Source organism: Odocoileus virginianus, chromosome 25, assembly GCF_023699985.2.
Source record: "Odocoileus virginianus isolate 20LAN1187 ecotype Illinois chromosome 25, Ovbor_1.2, whole genome shotgun sequence".
Taxonomy (NCBI): domain Eukaryota; kingdom Metazoa; phylum Chordata; class Mammalia; order Artiodactyla; family Cervidae; genus Odocoileus; species Odocoileus virginianus.
Window position 1 is genome coordinate 115,532 of NC_069698.1, and position 22,311 is coordinate 137,842.

At 39.6% G+C, this 22,311-nt stretch overlaps 1 protein-coding gene and 1 long non-coding RNA gene across 6 annotated transcripts in view; one reads left to right on the forward strand and one right to left on the reverse strand.

Moving 5' to 3' along the window:
• Positions 1–741: 741 nt before the first annotated feature.
• The window catches only part of LOC110145449 (uncharacterized), a 50,630-nt gene continuing 29,060 nt past the window's right edge, over positions 742–22,311 (reverse strand). The window contains exons 3-5 of one of the 2 annotated variants that reach the window (XR_011483444.1): positions 12,345–12,381; positions 5,360–5,483; positions 742–2,658 (exon numbers count right to left, since the gene is read on the reverse strand). This is a non-coding gene — a long non-coding RNA (uncharacterized lncRNA). The remainder of the gene's footprint in view (positions 2,659–5,359; positions 5,484–12,344; positions 12,382–22,311) is intronic. The other variant, XR_002316216.2, reaches the window with a different exon arrangement.
• Positions 14,424–22,311, forward strand: part of SLC9C1 (solute carrier family 9 member C1) — a 103,342-nt gene continuing 95,454 nt past the window's right edge. For 3 of the 4 annotated variants that reach the window (XM_070454896.1, XM_070454897.1, XM_070454899.1), the window contains exons 1-4: positions 14,424–14,523; positions 14,841–14,929; positions 18,650–18,850; positions 20,423–20,523. In XM_070454896.1, the coding sequence (XP_070310997.1) occupies positions 14,845–14,929; positions 18,650–18,850; positions 20,423–20,523 (387 nt within the window). In that variant the 5' untranslated portion in view covers positions 14,424–14,523; positions 14,841–14,844. The remainder of the gene's footprint in view (positions 14,524–14,840; positions 14,930–18,649; positions 18,851–20,422; positions 20,524–22,311) is intronic. The other variant, XM_070454898.1, reaches the window with a different exon arrangement.

Genomic DNA, 22,311 nt, shown 5'->3' on the forward strand with positions numbered 1-22,311 from the left:
GGACTTCTGTGGCAATCCAGTAGTTAAGACTCTGCATTCCCACTGTAGGAGGCATGTGCTTGATTCCTGGTTGGGAAACTAAGATTCCATGTGGACTTGGCAAAAAAAAAATAATAATAATAATTATGCAAAATATTTGAGTATGCTCATCATAAGAGAGAATGTCTAAATGGCTGGTAAATATTTATGATGTCTGACTTCTTTACTCATCAAAGAAATGCAAATCAAACCCTAAACAACACATGCACCAGAATAACTAACATGGAAGTTAGACAATATCATGTTTGGTAAGAGAGAGTTAATGACAGATAAAGTGAATCCATGGTGTAAGCAGTTAAGATGGTGGTACTCTTAGGAGAAGACAGTGAAAGGAAGTGGGCATGAGAAACGTTCTGTTCTTGATCTGTGCTGGATATATTGGTGGGACCACTGTGAAAATGAATCAAACTATATCCTTACATTTATACACTTCCATGTATTTCTGTTTTACTGAAATGTGAAGGTTGAAAAAAAAATTGTCATGTACTTTATTTACCTCATGATATGTTCTCTGCTTTTCATCTACTTCTTTTGATTTTTCATGTTCAAATTATGAACACATTTTTTCAAGTATTTTTTAAAACTTTATTAGTCTGGAACTATGTACACAGCATTGTAGAACATTTAAATATAGACAATACATTTGTTGCATACACAGTATTTCATCAGTCAATAAAAGACTGTGATGATGTCTTACCTAGGTTACTTTTAAGAAGTGTGGTCTTGTAGCAATCTTTTATCTTCCTGCTTAGGATTTTTATCTGAAACAATGGGCTTAATGGCACCTAACTCACAGGGTATTGTGAATATTAAAAGAGCATATACAGCCGTAATGCCAGGTATAAATAACCATAGGCACGTTCGCCATTACAGGTGATGTAGTCCCTGCCGTGGAGGAAAGACAGGAAATGTAAGAGAAGTCAAAAGAAACACGTGCAAGAGCAGCAAGCTATCACCCAGCCCATAGCGATGCATGCCTGCGCAACACACCCCTTCATCATTGCTTTCTGCACACTGGTCACTAGATTCTGAATTGTTTGGTGATAATCTTCTCCATTTTGCATTTTAGATGCAGCAGTAAGTTAAGAAGAAGAAACCTGAACATAATGATTTCTTTACCTATCACACTTTATGTCCTCAGCATGTTACCCCACATTCAGCTTTTGATTAAACCATCTAGCTAAATTCAAATGATACTTTCCCCATGAAAAAATTCTTAATAAGAAGTTATCATGATATTTTTTAAATTCTGCTGTTCCTTATAGAACGTTAATTATTGCTGTTACCATTAATCAAACTGACTTCAGATGAATTTGAGTTAAATATCTTTAATAAAATTATTTTTAAGTGACCACAAAATGACAAGGCTTGAGTACTTATTACATCATCCATGTGTTTGCGGTGTACCTCAGTTTGTAACGATAAGCAAACCCACCAAAAGTCCCAACAGATTCGACAACACACAAAAATGAAGAACTTCTTAACGACCAAGAAGAGCCTAAGAACAAATCAAACTTAAACAGCAAATGAGTTACAAGGAATAAAACAAAACGAACTAACCAATGTGCAAAGAATTCATTTGCTTCAAATAGGTTTCTGGCTGCCTAGTTTGAGCTACTTGGGCTCAATTCAGAAGAAGTGTTTATTACATTTCATTCATTTTCTGTTTACTAAGTCACCATTTCAAATATGTTAAACTTAAACTGTTTGCTAGTTGCCAACAACTTGGATAGCTACATGGTTAACATGCAGACCCAAACATAATGTCCTCTTCATCTAACCTTATACAGGTAAAAAGAATACAGGCTGGCATTTATTTGTCATTGATTTTGAGCCAAGTGCATTTGAGAGAAAAAGTAAAAAGTTACCTGATCCTTGTACCCAGAGGGGAAGCGTGAGGAGCTGGATAATAAGATGGAGTGGAAAGCCCATGAAATTTGATGATAAAACCTTCACCAGCATTTGGAGTATTTCATTCCCTGAATTCTGAAACTAAAAGGAGCATTTCCCGCCAAAAATGTTACTCAATAACCACTAGCAGTGAAAATTCGTTAAAATGTAATCTTGATTTTTGAACTTCCTTGTGTGACAATTCTATTCAGAATATCAGGTCTATGCATAAAATTTTACTTAACCATATTTTCCTGCTGTCCTGTTGCAGGATTTATAAACAGGGTCTTAAAAGTTACCTGCTGACTTGCAAGAAAATTTAGTTAGCTCTTCTTTGGGGGGTGTTACTAACCTTTCCCAGTCTTTATGTCCTGTTACTTAAGTATGTCATGCATATGTTTATCCACAATGAGACCAAGTGAAAAGACCACTTTCCACAGAAGTATGGTAAGTTTCTAAAAATCATTCCTCTCGGCATCTAAATCCCTAACATCCACCTCCTCAAACAGCTAGAGTGGGAAAATTAAAAAATAACTTTCCTGTAAAATCATCAAGCAGTTTCTAAGTTAATACTATTTATGTATTAAAATGAAAAAAAAGACACAAATCACTTTCATCTTCCTATAAACTCATTTCTCTATATACAATTTTAAATAGAGGGAAAGCACTTCTCGCCTGGTGCTTACGGTTTCCATTTTTCTCCTTTAATGTCTTCTTCCTGCTGGAATTCTGGAAAAGCAATTCTCTATTAGTTCACAGTATAGTTTAACATGCATAGTTCGTTTGAAAGTGAGTTCCTTCTTCACGTCTGTTATTGCTGGTCTATTTAGTGACTTTTGGACTCCTATGTTCTGTCTTATAAGTTACGGTTGGTGACCTTTACCCAGAGCCTCCTAGAATTACACTTGATTATCCAAATGGACCAGGGTCGGGGAATTGAAACCAGTGCTCCCTGCTCCTTGTACCCAGAGCGGAAGCATGAGGAGCTGGATAATGAAATGGAGTGGAATGGGCTAGGACTTGGCGCCAATACTCTTCTCAGGAAAGTATAGTTGGGCTTAGCTTCTCTGGAGTGGGATCATTAGCCAGCCTCCAGTTAGTACATACATAGCCATGCCTCCCCACTCCCATCCATGCACACATAATAATGTATTCACACACAGAACACATTTTGGGCACTAAACCTCTTTTCTCTTTTTGTCTCTCATGAAAGAAAGTGAAAGTGAAGTCGTTCAGTCGCGTCCGACTCGTTGAGACCCCACGGATCGTAGTCTACCAGGCTCCTCTGTCCATGGGATTTTACAGGCAAGAATACTGGAGTGGGTTGCCATTGCCTTCTCCAGGAGATCTTCCAAACCCAGGGATCAAACCCGGTCTCCGGCATTGTAGGCAGACGCTGTACGGTCTGAGCCACCAGGGGAGTCCCTTTTCTCTTTTTGTCTCTCATGAATCTCTATAAAAATCACCTTCTCCTCTCATAACTTCTCCCTCAGCTCCTGAGTCAGGAAAATAAAAGGCTTTGTTGCCACGGATGGTCACCACTCCCTACCCACCCCCCCCACCTCATATAACAACATTCATCTCTTTGCTATGGTTCTAGGTATCAAGTCTTTCTTCCCTGATTTCTCTTAAAACCAACTTCTTTCTATCTATATTCCAGCTTCTAAGCCCCCACTCAAAAGTCTGCTACCCATATGAGTGATATTGCCTTGGTTAATGAGGCAAAGAAAACTCAGTTTTCAAAGGGAAATGGAAACCAATACTATGAATATATTATGGCTGGTTTTGGGAACTGTTCCTGAGATGGAGAAAGAATTCATTGTGAATAAAAGATATTAGGATTAGATGCCCAGCAGTCTCTGAGTCAGTGAGAAGTACTGCTGCTATGTTGAGGAACAGGAAGCTTTATTACGGTGAAAACCCTGTCCCCAATTCTTTTCTTGTGAATAATAAAGATGTGAACACAAGCGTTATAATTTTAAAGAATAACTGGGAAATCCAAGAAAAATATTCTAAAAGAAACCATGTCTAAAAAATCAAAGAAAGGTATAGTAAGGATGATATATCACTAAATATAAAATATCAATAAAGAGGTAAAGAATTATAAGAAGGAATGTATAGAAATTCTGGATTAGAAAAGTATAACCAAAATGATAAATTCACTAGCTCAACAACTTGTTCAAAGAGACAGAAATTGGAATCAATAAACTTAAACACAGATCAATTGAGATTACCCTCTGAGCCACCAGGGAAGGTCTATCTAGTCTAAGAAACAGAAAAAGACTGAAAAAAATTGAATAGAACCTCAGAGGTCTGTGGAGGAACACTATCTGAGCACCACCATACTCATAAATAAAATCCCAGAAAGGAGAAGAAAGAAAGAAAAGGGATAAAAATAATATTTTAAAAATAATTCCTGAAAACTTTCCAAATTTTATTTAAAAAATATTAGTCTACATATCCAAGAAGATCAGCAAACTCTGTGTAGAATAAATACAAAAGATCCACAGCAAAACACATCATAATCAAACATAAGACAATCAAGCATAATCAAACATAACACAATCAAACAAAGACAAAGAGAATCTTGAAAGTAGCAAAGGATTTCAATAACATTAACAGCTAATTTTTATCAAAAACACAGAGGTGAGAGATATATTAAAAGGCTAAGAGGAGCGGCCCAGATGGAAGAGTATGAAGGCCCTGAGCTCGGCTTCTCCCACAGGCACACCAAATTTACAGCTATTGACAGAAAGTATGTTTTCTCTTTTTAAAAAATATTTATTTTTAATTGATTGTTTTACGATATTGGTTTGATTTCTGTCATACATCAACATGAATTAACCATAGGTATACACATGTCCCCTCCCTCTTGAATCTCCCTCGCACGTCCCGTCAGTTCCCACGCCTCGAGGTTATTACACAGCCCGCGTCAGAGTTCCCGAGTCACACAGCGAATTCCCACTGGCTGTCTGCTTACACGTGCTAGTGTGTGTGCATCCACGCTCCTCTCTCCATTCATCTCACCCTCTCCCTCCAGGCTATTGCACAGCCCCCGTCAGAGTTCCCCAGTCACACAGCGAACTCCCACTGGCTGTCTGCTTACACGTGCTAGTGTGTGTGCATCCACGCTCCTCTCTCCATTCATCTCACCGTCTCCCTCCAGGCTATTGCACAGCCCCCGTCAGAGTTCCCCAGTCACACAGCGAACTCCCACTGGCTGTCTGCTTACACGTGCTAGTGTGTATGCATCCACGCTCCTCTCTCCATTCATCTCACCATCTCCCTCTTCTCCCCCAACATTGTCCACAAGTCTGTTCTCTATGTCTGTGTCTCCATTGCTGTTTTGCAAACAGGTTCATCAGTACCATCCTTGCAGATTCCATATATGTGTTAACATACAATATTTGTTTTACTCTTTCTGACTTACTTCACTCTGTATAATAGGCTCTAGGTTCATCCGCCTCATTAGAACTGATGCAGATGCGTTCCTTTTTATGGCCGAGTGTTATCCTATTGTATGTAAGTACCACAGCTTGTTTATCCATTCATCTCTATTGAAAGAAAAATTATTGATGAGAAAAAACTGGAAGACTAGCAGAAAATAGCTTCCACAACTAAAGATATAAAGAAGGAACTACAACAAGGTGGATAGGAGAGGTGGAAATGTGATACAGTCAAGAACCACACATCTGGGTGGACACCCCACAAAGTGAAAGTGAAAGTCGCTTGGTTGTGTCTGACTCTTTCTGACCGCGTGGTCTATATAGTCCATGGAATTCTCCAGGCCAGAATACTGGAGTAGGTAGCCTTTCCCTTCTCCAGGGGATCTTCCCAACCCAAGGATCAAACCCAGGTCTCCTGCTTTGCAGGTGGATTCTTTACCAGCTGAGCCACAAAGAAAGCCCCACAAATGGGAGGATAATTACAATTGCAGATGTTCTTCCAAAGAATTAAGAATTTTGAGACCCAAATTGGGCTCTCCAATCTGAGGGTACTGCACTGGGAAGATGATTCTTCCAGAACAATTGGCTTTGAAGGCAATCAGGGCTTGCTTTCAGGAGAGCCAGAGGGCTATAGGAGATAAAGACTCCACACATAAAGGCACACACAGATTCTCACATCCTGTAGGAACTAGAGCAGAAGCAGTAATTTGAAAGAAGCCTCGATCAGACCAACATGCTGATCTTGGAGAGACCTTGGAAGAGGTAGAAGGCAGCAGAGGCTTGCCCCAAGGACATAGACTGTGCCAACAACAATTTGGGGGAGCTCATTCTACCATGAGGACACTGGTGCTGGCAAATACCATTTTGGAATCCTTCCTGTAGCTTATAAACACTAACCAAACCAACTTTACAACAAATGTTAAATGTTAAAAGCAAAAAAGAAAAGGTTACAACTCAAAATATAAAACCTTACAGTTCAGTTCATCTCAGTTCAGTCACTCAGTCGTGTCTGACTCTGCGACCCCATGAATCACAGAATGCCAGGCCTCCCTGTCCATCACCAACTCCCGGAGTTTACTCAAACTCATGTCCATCGAGTTGGTGATGCCATCCAGCCATCTCATCCTCTGTCGTCCCCTTCTCCTCCTGCCCCCAATCCCTCCCAGCATCAGGGTCTTTTCCAGTGAGTCAACTCTTCACATGAGGTGGCCAAAGTATTAGAGTTAAAACCTTACGAGCCAATCACAAAAGTAAAAATCTCATTGGTAAAAGCAAATATACAGTAAAGGTAGTAAATAAACAATGCATGAAGGTATAAGGAAGGTAAAAAGGCAAATGGGGTAAAATTATCTATATCCACAATGAGTAGTTTAAGGATTGTTGTTTTAGTTGCTAAAGTCGTGTCTGACTCTTTTACGACCTCATGAACCGTAGCCCACCAAGCTCCTCTGTCCTTGGGATTGCCCAGGCAAGAATACTGTAGTGGGTTGCCATTTCCTTCTCCAAGGGAATCTTCCCGACCCAGGGATCAAACCCGTTTCTCTTGCATTGGCAAATGGATTCTTTGCCACACAGTCACCTGGGAGGCTATGTTAAGGGATACACAAAACAAAATGGTATAAAATGTGATGTAAAATCAGCACACATTGTGAGGGGAAAATGCGGAGTTGTTCAAATGCATTTAAACTTAATAGATAAGCAACTTAATATGACCATGTATACATATATCAGTTCAGTTCAGTTCACTTACTCAGTCATGTCCGACTCTTTCGACCTCATGGACTGCAACACGCCAGGCCTCCCCATCCATCACCAACTCCCGGAGCTTACTCAAACTCATGTCCATCGATTCAGTGATGCCATCCAACCATCTCATCCTCTGTTGTCCCCTTCTCCTCTCACCTTCAATCTTTCCCAGCATCAGGGTCTTTTCCAATGAGTTAGTTCTTCACATCAGATGGCCAAAGTATTAGAGTTTCAGCTTCAGCATCAGACCTTCCAGTGAACACCCAGGACTGATCTCCTTTAGGATGGACTATTTGGATCTCCTTGCAGTCCAAGGGACTCTCAAGAGTCTTCTCCAACACCACAGTTTAAAAGCGTCAATTCTTCAGAGCTCAGCTTTCTTTATACTCCAACTCTCACATTCATACATGACCACTGGAAAAACCATAGCTTTGACTGGATGGACCTTTGTTGGCAAAGTAATGTCTCTGCTTTTTAATATCCTGTCTAGGTTGGTCACAGCTTTTCTTCCAAGGAGCAAGTGTCTTTTAATTTCATGCCCACAGTCACCATCTGCAGTGATTTCCGAACCCGAAAAAATAAAGTCTCTCTTTGTTTCCATTGTTTCCCCATCTATTTGCAATGCAGTGATAAGACCAGATGCCATGATCTTAGTTTTCTGAATGTTAAGTTTTAAGCCAGCTTTATCACTCTCCTCTTTAACTTTCATCAAGAGGCTGTTTAGTTCCTCTTCACTCTCTGCCATAAGGGTGGTGTCATCTGCGTATCTGAGGTTATGGATATTTCTCCTGGCAATCTTGATTCTGTCCTGGGCTTAATCCAGCCTGGCATTTTGCATGATGTACTCTGCATATGTTAAATAAGCAGGATGACAATATAGAGCCTTGACATACTCCTTTCCCAATTTGAAACCAGTCTGTTGTTCCATGTCCAGTTCTGTTGCTTCTTGATCTGCAAACAGATTTCTCAGGAAGCAGGTCAGGTGGTCTGGTATTTCCATCTCTTGAAGAATTTTCCACAGTTGGTTGTGATCCACACAGTCAAAGGCTTTGGTGTAGTCAATAAAGCAAAAGTAGATGTTTTTCTAGAACTCTGTTGCTTTTTGATGATCCAGTGGATGTTGGCAATTTGATCTCTGGTTCCTCTGCCTTTTCTAAATCCAGCTTGAACATCTGGAAGTTCACAGTTCATGTACTGTTGAAACCTGGCTTGGAGAATTTTGAGTATTACTTTGCTAGCATGTGAGATCAAATTGGCAACATCCGCTGGATCATCAAAAAAGCAAGAGAGTTCCAAAAAAACATCTATTTCTGCTTTATTGACTATGCCAAAGCCCTTGACTGTGTGAATCACAATAAACTGTGGAAAATTCTGAAAGAGATGGGAATACCAGACCACCTGACCTGCTTCTTGAGAAACCTATATGCAGGTCAGGAAGCAACAGTTAGAACTGGACATGGAACAATGGACAAGTTCCAAATAGGAAAAGGAGTGTGTCAAGGCTGTATATTGTCACCCTGCTTATTTAACTTATATGCAGAGTACATCATGAGAAATGGTGGGCTGGAAGAAGCACAAGCTGGAATCAAGATAGACGGGAGAAATATCCATAACCTCAGATATGCAGATGACACCACCCTTATGGCAGAGAGTGAAGAGGAACGAAAAAGCCTCCTGAAGAAAGTTAAAGAGGAGAGTGAAAAAGTTGGCTTAAAACTCAACATTCAGAAAACTAAGATCATGGCATCTGGTCCCATCACTTCATGGGAAATAGATGGGGAAACAATGGAAACAATGAGAGACTTTACTTTTTCAGGCTCAGAAATCCCTGCAGATGGTGATTGCAGCCATGAAATTAAAAGACACTTACTCCTTGGAAGGAAAGTTATGACCAACCTAGATAGCATATTAAAAAGCAGAGACATTACTTTGCCAACAAAGATCCATCTAGTCAAGGCTATTGTTTTTCCAGTGGTCATGTATGGATGTAAGAGTTGGACTGTGAAGAAGGCTGAGTGCCGAAGAATTTATGCTTTTGAACTGTGGTGTTGGAGAAGACTCTTGAGAGTCCCTTGGACTGCAAGGAGATCCAACTGGTCCATCCTAGAGGAGATCAGTCCTGGATGTTCACTGGAAGGTCTGACGCTGAAGCTGAAACTCCAGTACTTTAGCCAGCTCATGCGAAGAGTTGACCCATTGGAAAAGACCCTGATGCTGGGAAGGATTGGGGGTAGGAGGAAAAGGGGATGACAGAAGATGAGATGGCTGGATGGCATCACCAACCCGATGGACATGAGTTTGAGCAGACTCCAGGAATTGGTGATGGACAGGGAGGCCTGTCGTGCTGTGATTCATGGGGTTACAAAGAGTCGGAAGTGACTGAGCGACTGAACTGAACTGATCATGTGAGATGAGTGCAGTTGTGCAATAGTTTGAACATTCTTTGGCATTGCCTTTCTTGGGATTGGAATGAAAACGGAAATTTTCTAGTCCTGTGGCCACTGTTGAGTTTTCCAGATTAGCTGGCATATTGAATGCAGCACTTTCACAGCATCATCTTTTAGGATTTGAAATAGCTCAACTGGAATTCCATCACCTCCACTAGCTTTGTTTGTTGTGATGCTTCCCTAAGGCCCACCTGACTTCACATTCCAGGATGTGTGGCACTAGGTGAGTGACCACACCATTGTGGTTATTTGGGTCATGAAGATCGTTTTTGTATAATTCTTCTGTGTATTCTTGCCACCTCTTCTTAATATCTTCTGCTTCTGTTGTTAGGTCCATACCATTTCTGTCCTTTATTGTGTTCATCTTTGCATGAAATATTCCCTTGATATCTCTGATTTTCTTAAAGAGCTCTCTAGTCTTTCCCATTGTATTGTTTTCCTCTATTTCTTTGCACTGATCCCTGAAGAAGGCTTTCTTATCTCTGTTTGCTATTCTTTGGAAATCTGCATTCAAATGGGTATATCTTTCCTTTACTCCTTTGCTTTTGGCATCTCTTCTTTTCTCAGCTATTTGTAAGTCCTCCTCAGACAACCATTTTGCCTTTTTGCATTTCTTTTTCTTGGGGATGGTCTTGATCCCTGCCTCCTGTACAAAGTCACAGACCTCTGTTCATAGTTCTTCAGGCACTCTATCTATCAGATCCAATATGTATGTATAATCATAAGGTATTTGATTTACGTCATACCTGAATGGTCTAGTGGTTTCCCTCACTTTCTTCAACTTAAGTCTGAATTTGGCAATAAGGAGTTCATGATCTGAGCCACAGTCAGCTCCTGGTCTTGTTATTGCTGACTATACAGAGCTTCTCCATCTTTGGCTGCAAAGAATAGAATCAATCTGATTTCTGTATTAACCATCTGGTGATGTCAATGTATAGAGTTTTCTCTTGTGTTGTTGGAAGAGGGTGTTTGCTATGACCAGTGCATTCTCTTGGCAAAACTTTGTTAGCCTTTGACCTGCTTTGTTTTGTACTCTATGGCCAAATTTACCTGTTACTCCAGGTATCTCTTGACTTCTTACTTTTGCATTTCAGTCCCCTATGGCCTGCTTTAGGGTCAGAGGCACTGAGTGCAGCAGTGTGTGCTTGGGACCTTTGAAGGAGGTTGCCATTATCTTCATTACAGGGAGGGAACTCAGCATGACCCATCAACAGAAAAGTGGATTAAAGATTTACTGAACATGGCCCCATCCATCAGAACAAGACCCAGATTCCCCCTCAGTTTCCTCCTCTCTCCCATCAGGAAACTTCCATAAGCCCCTTATCCTTATCCACCAGAAGGCAGACAGAATGAAAAAACATAGTCACAGAAAACTAACCAAACTGATCACATGGACCACAGCCTTGTCTAGCTCAATGAAACTATGAGTCATGCTGTGTAGGGTCACCCAAGATGCGTGGGTCATGGAGGAGAGTTCTGACAAAACGTGGTCCACTGGAGAAGGGAATGGCAAACCACTTCAGTATTCTTGCCTTGAGAACCCCATGAACAGTATGAAAAGGTAAAAAGGTATGACACTGAAAGATGAACTACCCAGGTCAGTAAGTATCCAATATGCTCCTGGAGAAGAGGGAGAAATAACTCCAGAAAGAATGAAGAGACAGAGCCAAAGCAAAACTAACACCCAGCTGTGGATGTGACTGGTGATGGAAGCAAAGTCCGATGCTGTAAAGAGCAATGTTACATAGGAACCTGGAATGTTAAGTCCATGAATAAAAGCAAAATCAAGGAAGTGGTCAAACAGAAGATGGCAAGAGTGAACATCAACACTCTAGGAATCAGTGAACTAAAATGGACTGGAATGGGTGAATTTAAGTCAGATGACCATTATATCTACTACTGTGGGCAAGAATCCCTTAGAAGAAATGGAGTAGCCATCATAGTCAACAAAAGAGTCCAAAATGCATACTTGGATCAATCTCAAAAATAACAGAATGATCTCTGTTCATTTCCAAGGCAAACCATTCAATATCACAGTAATCCAAGTCTATGCCCTGACCAGTAATGTTGAAGAAGCTGAAATTGAATGGTTCTCTGAAGACCTACAAGACCTTCTAGAACTAACACCCAAAAACGATGTCCTCTGCATTATAGGAGACTGGAATGCAAAAGTAGGAAGTCAAGAGCTACCTGGAGTAACACCTTACTTAGATAAATGGATAGATCAACCAGGAAGAAAGTAATAAGGAAACACTTGCTTTAAATGACACATTAGTCAGATTGACTTAGTAGAATTATAAAAAATTCCATCCAAAAGGAGCAGAATATACATTATTTTCAAGTGCACTTGGAATATGCTCCAAGGATACAAAGGATCCTTGGATACAAGGATCCTTGTATCCTTGCATTCTAGGATACAAAGTTTGTCTCAATAAATGTAAGAAAATTAAAATCACATCAAGAATCTTTTCTGACCACAATGCTTTGAAACCAGAAATCAATTGCCAGGATAAAATACAAAAGCCCACAAATACATGGAGGCTAAACAATATGCTACTAAGTAACTGATAGATTACCAGAAAAAATCAAAGAAATAAAAAAGTACCTTGAGATAAAAATAAACACACAAAGATCTCAAATCTATGGGACATAGCGAAAACATTTCTATAATGGAATTTTATAAGATCATTCACAGTAGATACTGTAGAAACAAACCATAATTATCTTCCATTGAATTCCACACAAATAAAAAAAGAAAAAAGAATGATACAGATACCTGTTCCTTGTAGTTTTAGGGGTGGAATTCAGTTGGCCTGGAGAAAGAGATAAAATACAGAGAACAAAAAATAAAAATATATTTCTCACAAGTAAATAGATATAGTGATTGCTTCATTTATTAATTTAATTCTAGCTAGTGGTTCATATGGTAAAGCGTCTGCCTATAACGTGGGAGACCCGGGTTCAATCCCTCAGTCGGGAAGATCCCCTGGAGAAGGAAATGGCAACCAACTCCAGTATTCTTACCTGGAAAATCCCATGGACTGAGGAGCCTGGTAGGCTACAGTCCATGGGGTCACAAAGAGTTGGATACGACTGAGCGACTTGACTTTTTATAATAGAAGGTCTTCTCTGGTGGTTCAGCAGTAAAGAATCTGCTTGCAATGCAGGAGATGCAAGTTTGATACCTGGGTAGGGGGGATCCCCTAGAGAAGTGAATGGCAACCCACTCTAGTATTCTTGCCTGGGAAATCCCACCGACAGAGGAGCCTGGCAGGCTACAGTCCATGAGGTCTCAAAAGAGTCAGACACAATTTAGCAACTAAACAACAACAAAAAGATCCTGCGTGTGATATATTTCTATCTAAATGATTTACTCAGAAACAATCTTGTCTTTTATTTCATTAAAACGTTATGTGAACGTTATCACTTTTAAAAGCTTTACTTAGTTTCTTTTGACTAACCATCCCCCAGATGGATTTACATTGTTAACTTTAGGAAGATGATTTTCTTCAACAAAGACTACTGTTTTGTGGCCACTACAAGTACACATATGAAGGTTCTGAATGCTTTTCTGCCCACCAGAAGGATCATTTGATCACTACTTCTTTAGCTTTTACTTCTGTCTTTGGTGGGTTCACGTTTCACTCCCTATTCTTTGACCTTTCTTCTCTGCACATCCCTTTTGTAGCCATCCAAATAGCCTCACAGACTTTGAGTAAAATTATAAAGAAGTATCACACATGCCAAATAAGTGTTTAATTTCAAAATCATTCCAGTATTCCTACCCAAATATTTTACGATGAGAGTGGGAATATGAATATCCACTCTATGGGATTAAAACTAAGCAATTTCAATGAAAATATCCTTTTCATATTATGTTTAGAAAAAAGAAATGGGTCTAAATTCTATCTTGCCTGTCTTGATTGCATTCTCCTACATGGCTAGAATGGAATTTCCCTGGTGGCTCGGTTGGTCAAGAATCTGCCTGCAATGCAGGAGTCCCGAGTTCAACCTGTGGGTCAGGAAGCTCCCCTGGAGAAGGGAATGGCTGCCCCCTCCGGGATTCTTGCCTGAAGAATCCCATGCGCAAAGGAGCCTAGCTGGCCCCAGTCCGTGGGCTCACAGAGTCAGACAGGGCTGAGTGACTGACTTCCACTGTGGGTTCATGTGGTCAGCTGATGCCGTTGCTAAGTCGCTTGTCGTGTCCGACTCTGTGTGACCCCATAGACAGCAGCCCACCAGGCTCCTCTTCCCTGGGATTCTCCAGGCAATAATATTGGAGTGGATTGCCATTTCCTTCTCCAATGCATGCACACATGCTAAATCGCTTCAGTCCTGTCTGACTCTGTGCGACCCCATAGAGGGCAGCCCACCAGGCTCCTCTTTCCACAGGATTCCCTAGGCAAAAATACTGGAGTGGGTTGCCATTTCCTTCTCCATCATACGGCTACACTAGCCATTATTTCTCTCTCTCTCTTTTGTTTCCTAATTCAGCAACATCCATCTTCATATTTCAAATTTTCTACAACTCTGTCTTACCTAGGAATCTCACTTCCACTAGAATTCTGGGAAAACAGTGTCCATTGGCTCTTTGCCACAAATCTACTGTTCCTAAGTTTTAAATTAATATAGCAATACAATTTCTGGAGTTTCCTTTTCACCCTCGCCTATGTATTTATTTATTTTTAAAATACAACAGCCTTAATACTTCAAGGATTGTTATAGATGTTCAGAGGTAATGATGCTGTGTAGCACTTCCAATGACTGTACTTTGTCAGTCAATCAAGTCAGGGGTTGTGAACTTAAAGCCAATGGGTGCAGGCCAGGGGCGGGGCTTAGAGCAAGTAACTGTCAATGAGGTTGCAGTTGGTTGTGGCTGTTTGTGGATGAACGGATTAGCTCCCTTCCACCCATCACTTACATACTACATGATACTCCACCTGAAGCTCTGGATGGTGAGTCTTCCTTTAGCTTCCCATTCAGGAAATTGCCCTTCCCTGCTGGTACTTTGTTCCTCAAAGAGGAAACAAATGCTTTCACAGTATTCCAGCTACAGATTCAGCCAACCATTCATCTTGAATTTTCCACCTTTCCTATGACTTTCCCGAAGATCAACCAGCCTCCCGGTGTGAATTTCTGTCCCTTAGCCCCTGCCTCTCCTCCATTACACTTCCCATATCAACTTTCCAAACTGCTCACCTACCTAGTATTTATTCTCTCTGCCTTACAAGGCACTAAGAGGAGACCACACTGACGCCATGGCTAATCTTAGGTGTATGGAGCAGAGCCGAGAGCGAGGAAGGGCCCATTCTAGTGAAGAAATCTTAGGAAGGCAACAGACCGCCCACCTTCACAGCGTCTGTGAGTAAGAAGATGTGTGTTGTGTGGTCAGAGAGTCCAAGTCCAGTTTTTTATTTGTCAAAAATCACGAGCACTTTGCAGCTTCTTAAGATTACTGGGCTCCCACAGCACTCTTTTCAGGATACTTTTGTCACTTAATTCCTGCAAAAAGTAGTGATTAAAAGGAAATAATATTTCCCATTTTCAGGGACAGAGTGAATCAGTATGATTTCCACACCATGAGAAAGAGAATTTCTCAAGGCTGACTGTTGTTGGGGACAAATCCATGTGCCATTTGAAAGGACAACTATTAACCTCCCACAGAAAGAGATTTGAGGCATTATTTAATTTTCCCGATAAGTTAATGTAGGAAGCCCATGTGGCAATTTTAAGGCAAATCAGTATTTTTTTCCTTAATGCATGTGACATGGAGTTATAAACTTATTCAAAATTGTTAAAAGTCAATTTAAGCTGAATAATAAAAATTGGAATTACATTGAAAATCTGTTTAATCTAAACTGCTACTTCTTTACCCATATTTTTAAAAGTGTCAAGCTTGAATAATATTAGCATTTACATGCTAACTTAACATGAGATCATTTTGTGGGAGTAAGGGTTTGTTAGAATTTGGAGTGGAGATTGAAGAAACTGATTTGAGTTTTCACAGCCAAAGAGTGAAATTCTTCTGAGTTTGATCATGTATTTCCCCAAAGTTCAAGTATAATTAAGATTTGGGGTAATTTTATTCTTTTATTAAAGGGATTTATTAGAATTGAATATACAAACACTTATTAAGGTTTTCAAATAAGCTATTTTAGAAATGAGAAACCTGCTTATGGGATCATGTATCCCTGCTTTTAGTTTGGAAGACAATAGACTCCTTAACTGTATTAAATTCTGCGAGCATATAGGAATATATAACTATGATGCAGAAAATATTTTCCATTTTTGTTCAAGCCCTTTTGCTTTGTAACAGTGAGAAAATTAATAGGTGTCATTGACAATATTTTACTAACCAGTTTGATTTTGAGAGCAAATACACCAGTCTTTCAGTGTTCTTCCCTAAGGCACAGATTTCTCCTAGAGCAGTGCTTCTAAATAATGGCTGACTATTAGAATCACTGGGAAGCTTTTAAGGTTCCCAATATTCAGGCTGCACTTTATACCAAGTAAATTAACCTCTGGGGAGCCACCCAGGTAAATACCTGTATTTTTAAAACTCTCTGATTCTAATATGTAGCCAAGGTTAAAAATGTCTGTCTTAGAAGGATAACTGAGCTTACTTTGCTGTATCAGTATTCTATTATCAAGATCCCCTGGTCTACTTCCAGTTCTTAACATGTTACAGTGAGGTTGCGGAATTTAGAAATTCTTCTAGGAAAAATAAAACCAACAAGTTAAAAAAGAAAAAGAAAAAAGCAACCCCAGACACTGGGAAACTGGTCTGACACTCAGGGCTAGGTGTCACTCGGTGTTACCACAAACTGGTGTGATGCTCACAGCTAGTCCATGTTGTTCTCTCATTTGACATAAATAATCTCACAGAACATCAAAATCAAATGAGGTCACTATGAGATGATAATAAAATTGGACAGAACAAGTCACCATGCAACCCATCCAATACCGAATACCTCTCATTCTTGTCTAAAACGAGTGGCTGCTGCTTCTGTGCTCAGCACAGCTTTATCCCCATTCCAGTTTGCTCTCTCTGTAGATAAGAGTTATTGAGTACCCAACCACAGAATTGTCCTTACTTTCTGACAGCACCCAAATTAGAATAAAGTCTTACTTCCTTAGACCCTCCCTCTCCAATATTACCCAGATCCATAACTAGTTCTTTCTAACATCCTTTTACTGAAACCCCCTACCACAGTTCCCCAGGGTGGATATATCTCCCTCACTGAGACACATAATACACCAAGCTTGTCAACTATAGATGTGTTTCTGGGGTCTTCACCAGAAGGACACTGATAACCTTTCTCAAAATACCTGACTAAAGAATATTGGGAAAAAAATGTTAGCTTAGAGACAGAAAATTGAGCAAGGTTGCTTTTTAATTGGGTGAAGCACAGTGGTTACTAACCTTGGCTACAACATTAAAATCACTTGGGGAGCCAGGCTGCCACGCAGACTGATTTAAATAGGAATCGTGGGGATAAGACTCATCACCAGTGTTATCATATCTCCCCAAGTGATTTCAAAGAAAGTTATAAATACAAGGAGAGAAATTACACAGACTGGGAAACTATACAAATTAGAAAATTGAAGCCAACAGCAGGTTGCCCAGAGTCTTTTATGCTGTAAGCCTCAGCCCAACAGACCTTTGCATGTGGGCAGTCAGACCAGAGTTACCGCTTTCACAGTGGTGCTAATATGGCACAGTGTTTGCAAGGCTCTTTGATGCTGGTGATATAATACCATGTGGAAAGAAGCAGAAAATATGATTATATAAGGATGAACCCAATTGTGTAAATAAAATATATAAGAGCTACTAGATGACATGATTGTGCAAAATTTTTTCCTGTTTTTGAAATGTTTGTTTATATATTTCAAAAATGTTCACAATAAGCATACATTTATTTAATTAGTCTTCTTTCACAAGGTTGTTTAGATAGTCTAAGAATCCAAAAAGTATATGAAACATGAAAGTGAAAAAGACATTGCTGGATCATGAGAGGAAGTTTAGTAATAACTAATTGATTGCTTAGTGAGGCAGCAAGGTGAGATGCTAAGAGATGCCAGAAAATGTTAAGCCAATATTAGGAGAGATAAAATTGGAAGAATTCCCTTCATGAAGTTTAAGACCCTGATGTAAAATGTTCCTTACCATGGGAAGCAAATGAGATTGGCAGACTGCAGCTATCACCTATTTCTTCAGACCGAGACACATCATGGCCCTTGTTCTTCTTCCAAGAAGTAACAATGGAAACATGTAACAATTCTCCTGCTTTAAATCATTTTGGTTTCAATATTTTTCTTAGGTCCTTAGTTGCTATAAAAATATTTAAAAATTAGAGAAAATCTGGCCCATGAATGTCTTGAAGCAGACAAAAGATGATTATTATTGAATATCATCATGGTCTATTGATTTCTCTCTGGATATAACAAGAAAAGAGATCAGAATATTCTGCCCCTTCCACCACTTCCCACTTTGGAATAGCTGCCTGAACATGCTTCCATAAGCTCATATAAGTGATGGCAAACCCCTCAGTTGTCCCTCCTGAGAACTAAGTAACCTGTACTAGCGTGTGGTCCTGATTACTGGCTAGATGAAAAATCCTCTTTTCAGTTGAATAGATACAGCATGAATAATAGCTGATTAGTGCCTGGCATCATAAGAACACAGGATGACACTGGACAGTCTCTATTACTTGGGGTTGTACTTTTTCTTTATCATTTAAACAGAAAACATCATAGAAGAGGAAAGTGAAAGTGAAGTTGCTTAGTTGCGTCTGACTCTTTGCGAGACTGTAGCCCACCAGGCTCCTCCATCCATGGGATTCTCCAGGCTCTTGGAGTGGATTGCCATTTCATTCTCCAGGGGATCTTCCCAGCCCAGGAGTCCAACCCAGGTCTCCCGCATTGTAGGCAGACGCTTTAACCTCTGAGCCACATCCCTAATTTTGGCAGACTCTAAGAAATTACTGGAAATAAGGACAAATATAGGCTTTTTCTTTATTTTTTTAAGAAAAGCTTTAGGAGGCCACCAAGAAGAAAAATATAACTTTCTTTTTGTTCTAGGCAAGTTTTGCAGAGTCCTGAGAGTTGGATTCAGACAGCCTGTGAGAAACCACAGGATGGAGGACCAAATTTCTAATTTCACTTCTTTTCGGAAAGGGTTTACTGATGAATGGATGGAAGTTTTTAGGCATTCATTCTTGAAGACTTCTCAGGAACTCCCTAAAATCATTCTAATATTGTCTTTGATCTGTATAATTGGAGGTGGGTGCAATTCTTTTTTATTTCAGTGTATTCTGTGGATGTATTTTGTATATGTCACCATATAGAATTAAGGGAGGTAAGGGAGGTAACAGTAGTAGGAAATTAGTGGGTTTTTTTTTTCTAAATTCATACCTCTATCCCAAGATTTTCAATCAAATGAATCCAATAATAATCTACGCCTGAAGAGAGACCATGTAAATCTGATTCATATTCTTCACCTCTGTTGAGTTCAGAATATCCATACCTTCTTACTTGCTAAGTTATGGTTAGATTTAAGTGATGTGGTGAATTGAATCAGATTAACAGATAATCAAAGGTTAGGGATTTTGTTAACCTGCCTTATCATAAACTATAGTTTCATCCATATTTTTAAGTTAGCTGTGTCCCACAGCTTTCTTCACTTGGAAAAAGAATTTTCAAAGTGATAGGTCTTCTGAATGATTCAGTCACTTTTTAACCCCTTGATAGGTGTTCTCTTGGGATTCCTATGTGGCACTAGTGGCAAAGAACCCATCTGCCAGTGCAGGAGACATAAGAGACTTGGGTTTGATCACTGGGTGGGAAGATCCCCTGGAGGAGGGCATGACGACTCACTCCAGTATTCTCGCCTGGAGAATCCCATGGCCAGAGGAGCCTGGAGGGACACAGTCCATAGGCTGCCACAGAGTCCAGCCCTACTGACGCAGCTTAGCATGGCATGGCACAGATGTTCTCTTGAGTTTTATCCAAATAGTAAAATATGATGAACTTTTATGAGAAGAACAGAACACTGTAGAAATCAAAAGAAAGCACAATTTTTGCATCCTTTGACCTGATTAGGAACTGTATTACAAAGAATTAGGAAACATTAAACTGAAGGAAACGCTGTGATATTGCTTATTGCACTTTGAGAGAATGACAAAGTCAAGCGCTCATGATCGGTTTTCCAACAGGCAGTGAAGTGAAAGAGCTAGCTCCTCAGTCGTGCCCGACTCTTTGTGACCCCATGGACTGTAGCCTGCCAGGCGCCTCCATTCATGGGATTTTGCAGGAAAGAATTCTTGAGTGGGTTGCCATTTCCTTCTCCAGGGCATATTCCCGACCCAGGGATCAAACCCAGGTCTCCCTCGTTGCAGGCAGACTCTTTCTCAGCCACCAGGGAAGGTAGCTAGATTTTCTCATTGTTATACTAATTCCTCATTGTTATACTGAGAATCAGCCAGGATATTTCATTTTAGTTATTTATTAATCCCTCATTGCTGGATTTCTTAAGAAATGAATATCTGATTTATAGCATGTACATAAATTACTATAAATATTTTAGTAGTAACCCAAGAACCAATGATTACTAGCAATGTTTACTAAAGATTCTAAGGAAATTATACACATCATAAAAGAAGTAAAGTATGAATTTAGTAGATTACCAATTATACTGACTCTGTGTTTAAGTGTGAGGGAGGGCTTCAATAACTGTTTTGTCACTTACTTGCTATATTTCTATATTTCATTGTCTTCATATTAAAAAGTTATATCAAATTAAAGTTCTGTTAAGTGTGATATCTCATTGCCTTTCAATAGACATATTTTTTGCAGCATTTTTGAACCAACACCTGAAAGATTTTCCAATTCCTCTCCCTGTGATATTATTTTTACTTGGATGCAGTTTTGAAATGCTAAGTTTTACATCTGACAAGGTGTGTATAGTAAATATGTGTGTTTTATTTTTCTTAGTATATCTAAGATTCATACAAAGATGGCTTAAGGAAATTTGTAAGCATATCTCTTCACTGCTCTGCCAGTTCATATATGCTTGTAATGCAAATAACATTAGATCAGCTCTGTAGAAAAAGGACCCAGGTGTGAAAGAGCTGAAATCCAGTTTAACGTCGTCAACAGAGCCTAGGTCTCAGCCTAGGCAGGTAATTCAGAATGAATACACATAGCTACTGAGAGTGTGAGTAGCTGAGCATTTAATCATAATTCAAAACCTCAGACAAGAAATTGGCTAACAAGGTAGAAATCCAGAAAGACTTTGAACTACTGATACAGGGCTCCATTACCAAGAAAATTCTGACATTGAACCAATCTAGTGCCTCAGGAATGTTTCGTGGGGTTCCATTAGGATGGAGGCTCTCTCTAAGCTTGACTTAGCATATATCAAGAAGCATACCCTGAACCTCTTACATGGAGTTAGAAGTGAGAGAAAAAGCAAACTATATAGCCAAGGTATCGATAATAATACTAAATAGTTGGGAATAGCTGTGGTTAGGTAGAGAAGAGAGAATATACTTACTACAAGGAATGTAGAATGCATTACTAGCACATTAAATAGTCCTCTAGCCCAGGGGTTGGCAGCAAAGTTTTTTTTTTTTTTTTTTCTGTAAAAAGCCATATAGTGAATATTCTGGACTACATAGGCTGTATGATCTCTATCACAGCTACTCAATTCTGCCACTGTAATTTAAAAGCAGCCACAGACAATACATAAGTAAATTGGCATAGCTGTATTCTAATAATACTTCATTATCAAAAACAGGCATTGAGCCAGACTTGTTCCCAGGGACCATAGTTTGCCAACACCTGCCTTAGTTAATCAATATGTAAATAGGAATGTGTGTAAAAATGATTGACTTTCTCAAATTCTATCAGTGATGTTAAAAAAGATAATGGAAACCATATATCCAGGCAAAAATCAGAAGCAGATTACTACTTCATTTGTTATGAACAGGTTTCATGATCATATGATATTTTACATAAATGTGACTTTAAATATTTCTATAAACCTTCCTATTTATCAACAACTCTTTAAAGGAAAGGTCCCTATGTCTAGAACTCTGAAGGGTCTAAGATTTTACTCAGGTTTCAATCTAATAAATTAACATGCCACAGTTTCACAATCCTGTCAAAACACATGGGACTCCTGGGCTAGAGACAAAATACTCTATTACTCATAGCAATAGCAGAATCCAGAGCCTCAGGATTTTCTTGTCCCATTCTATTAACCCCATAAAGAGAAGTAAAGAGGGCAAGGTGAAAACTGCATATGCAATGGGTTACATTATAAGAGAGGAAATCTGAGTTTAGAGAACTTGAATTATTTTATGATAGGCATTGAGCTCATCTTCCCCCTTGCTCCAGAGAGAGATATTATCCTTATTACACAGGACAGTAATAGTAAACCTGCCCTTTGTTCTGGAGGGAGACGCTTGCTGTATCTTCCAAAGCTGTTAGTACATACAAATATTCTTGAAAGAAAATATTCTTGGAAGAAAAGCAATCAGTGCCTCCACCCATAATGTACAGAGATACACAAGAGACCAGTGAAGAATTACGTTCCAAATACAAGAATATCACCTAACCAGTAGGTACTCAGTGTTTCCTTCATGAGTGAATGTTGAATGGATGTGTTAATGAACCAAACTCATCTCTGCTCACCCTCAAGCAGGAAAGCCAATCTACTGACAGTGGATTGTGGTGAAGGA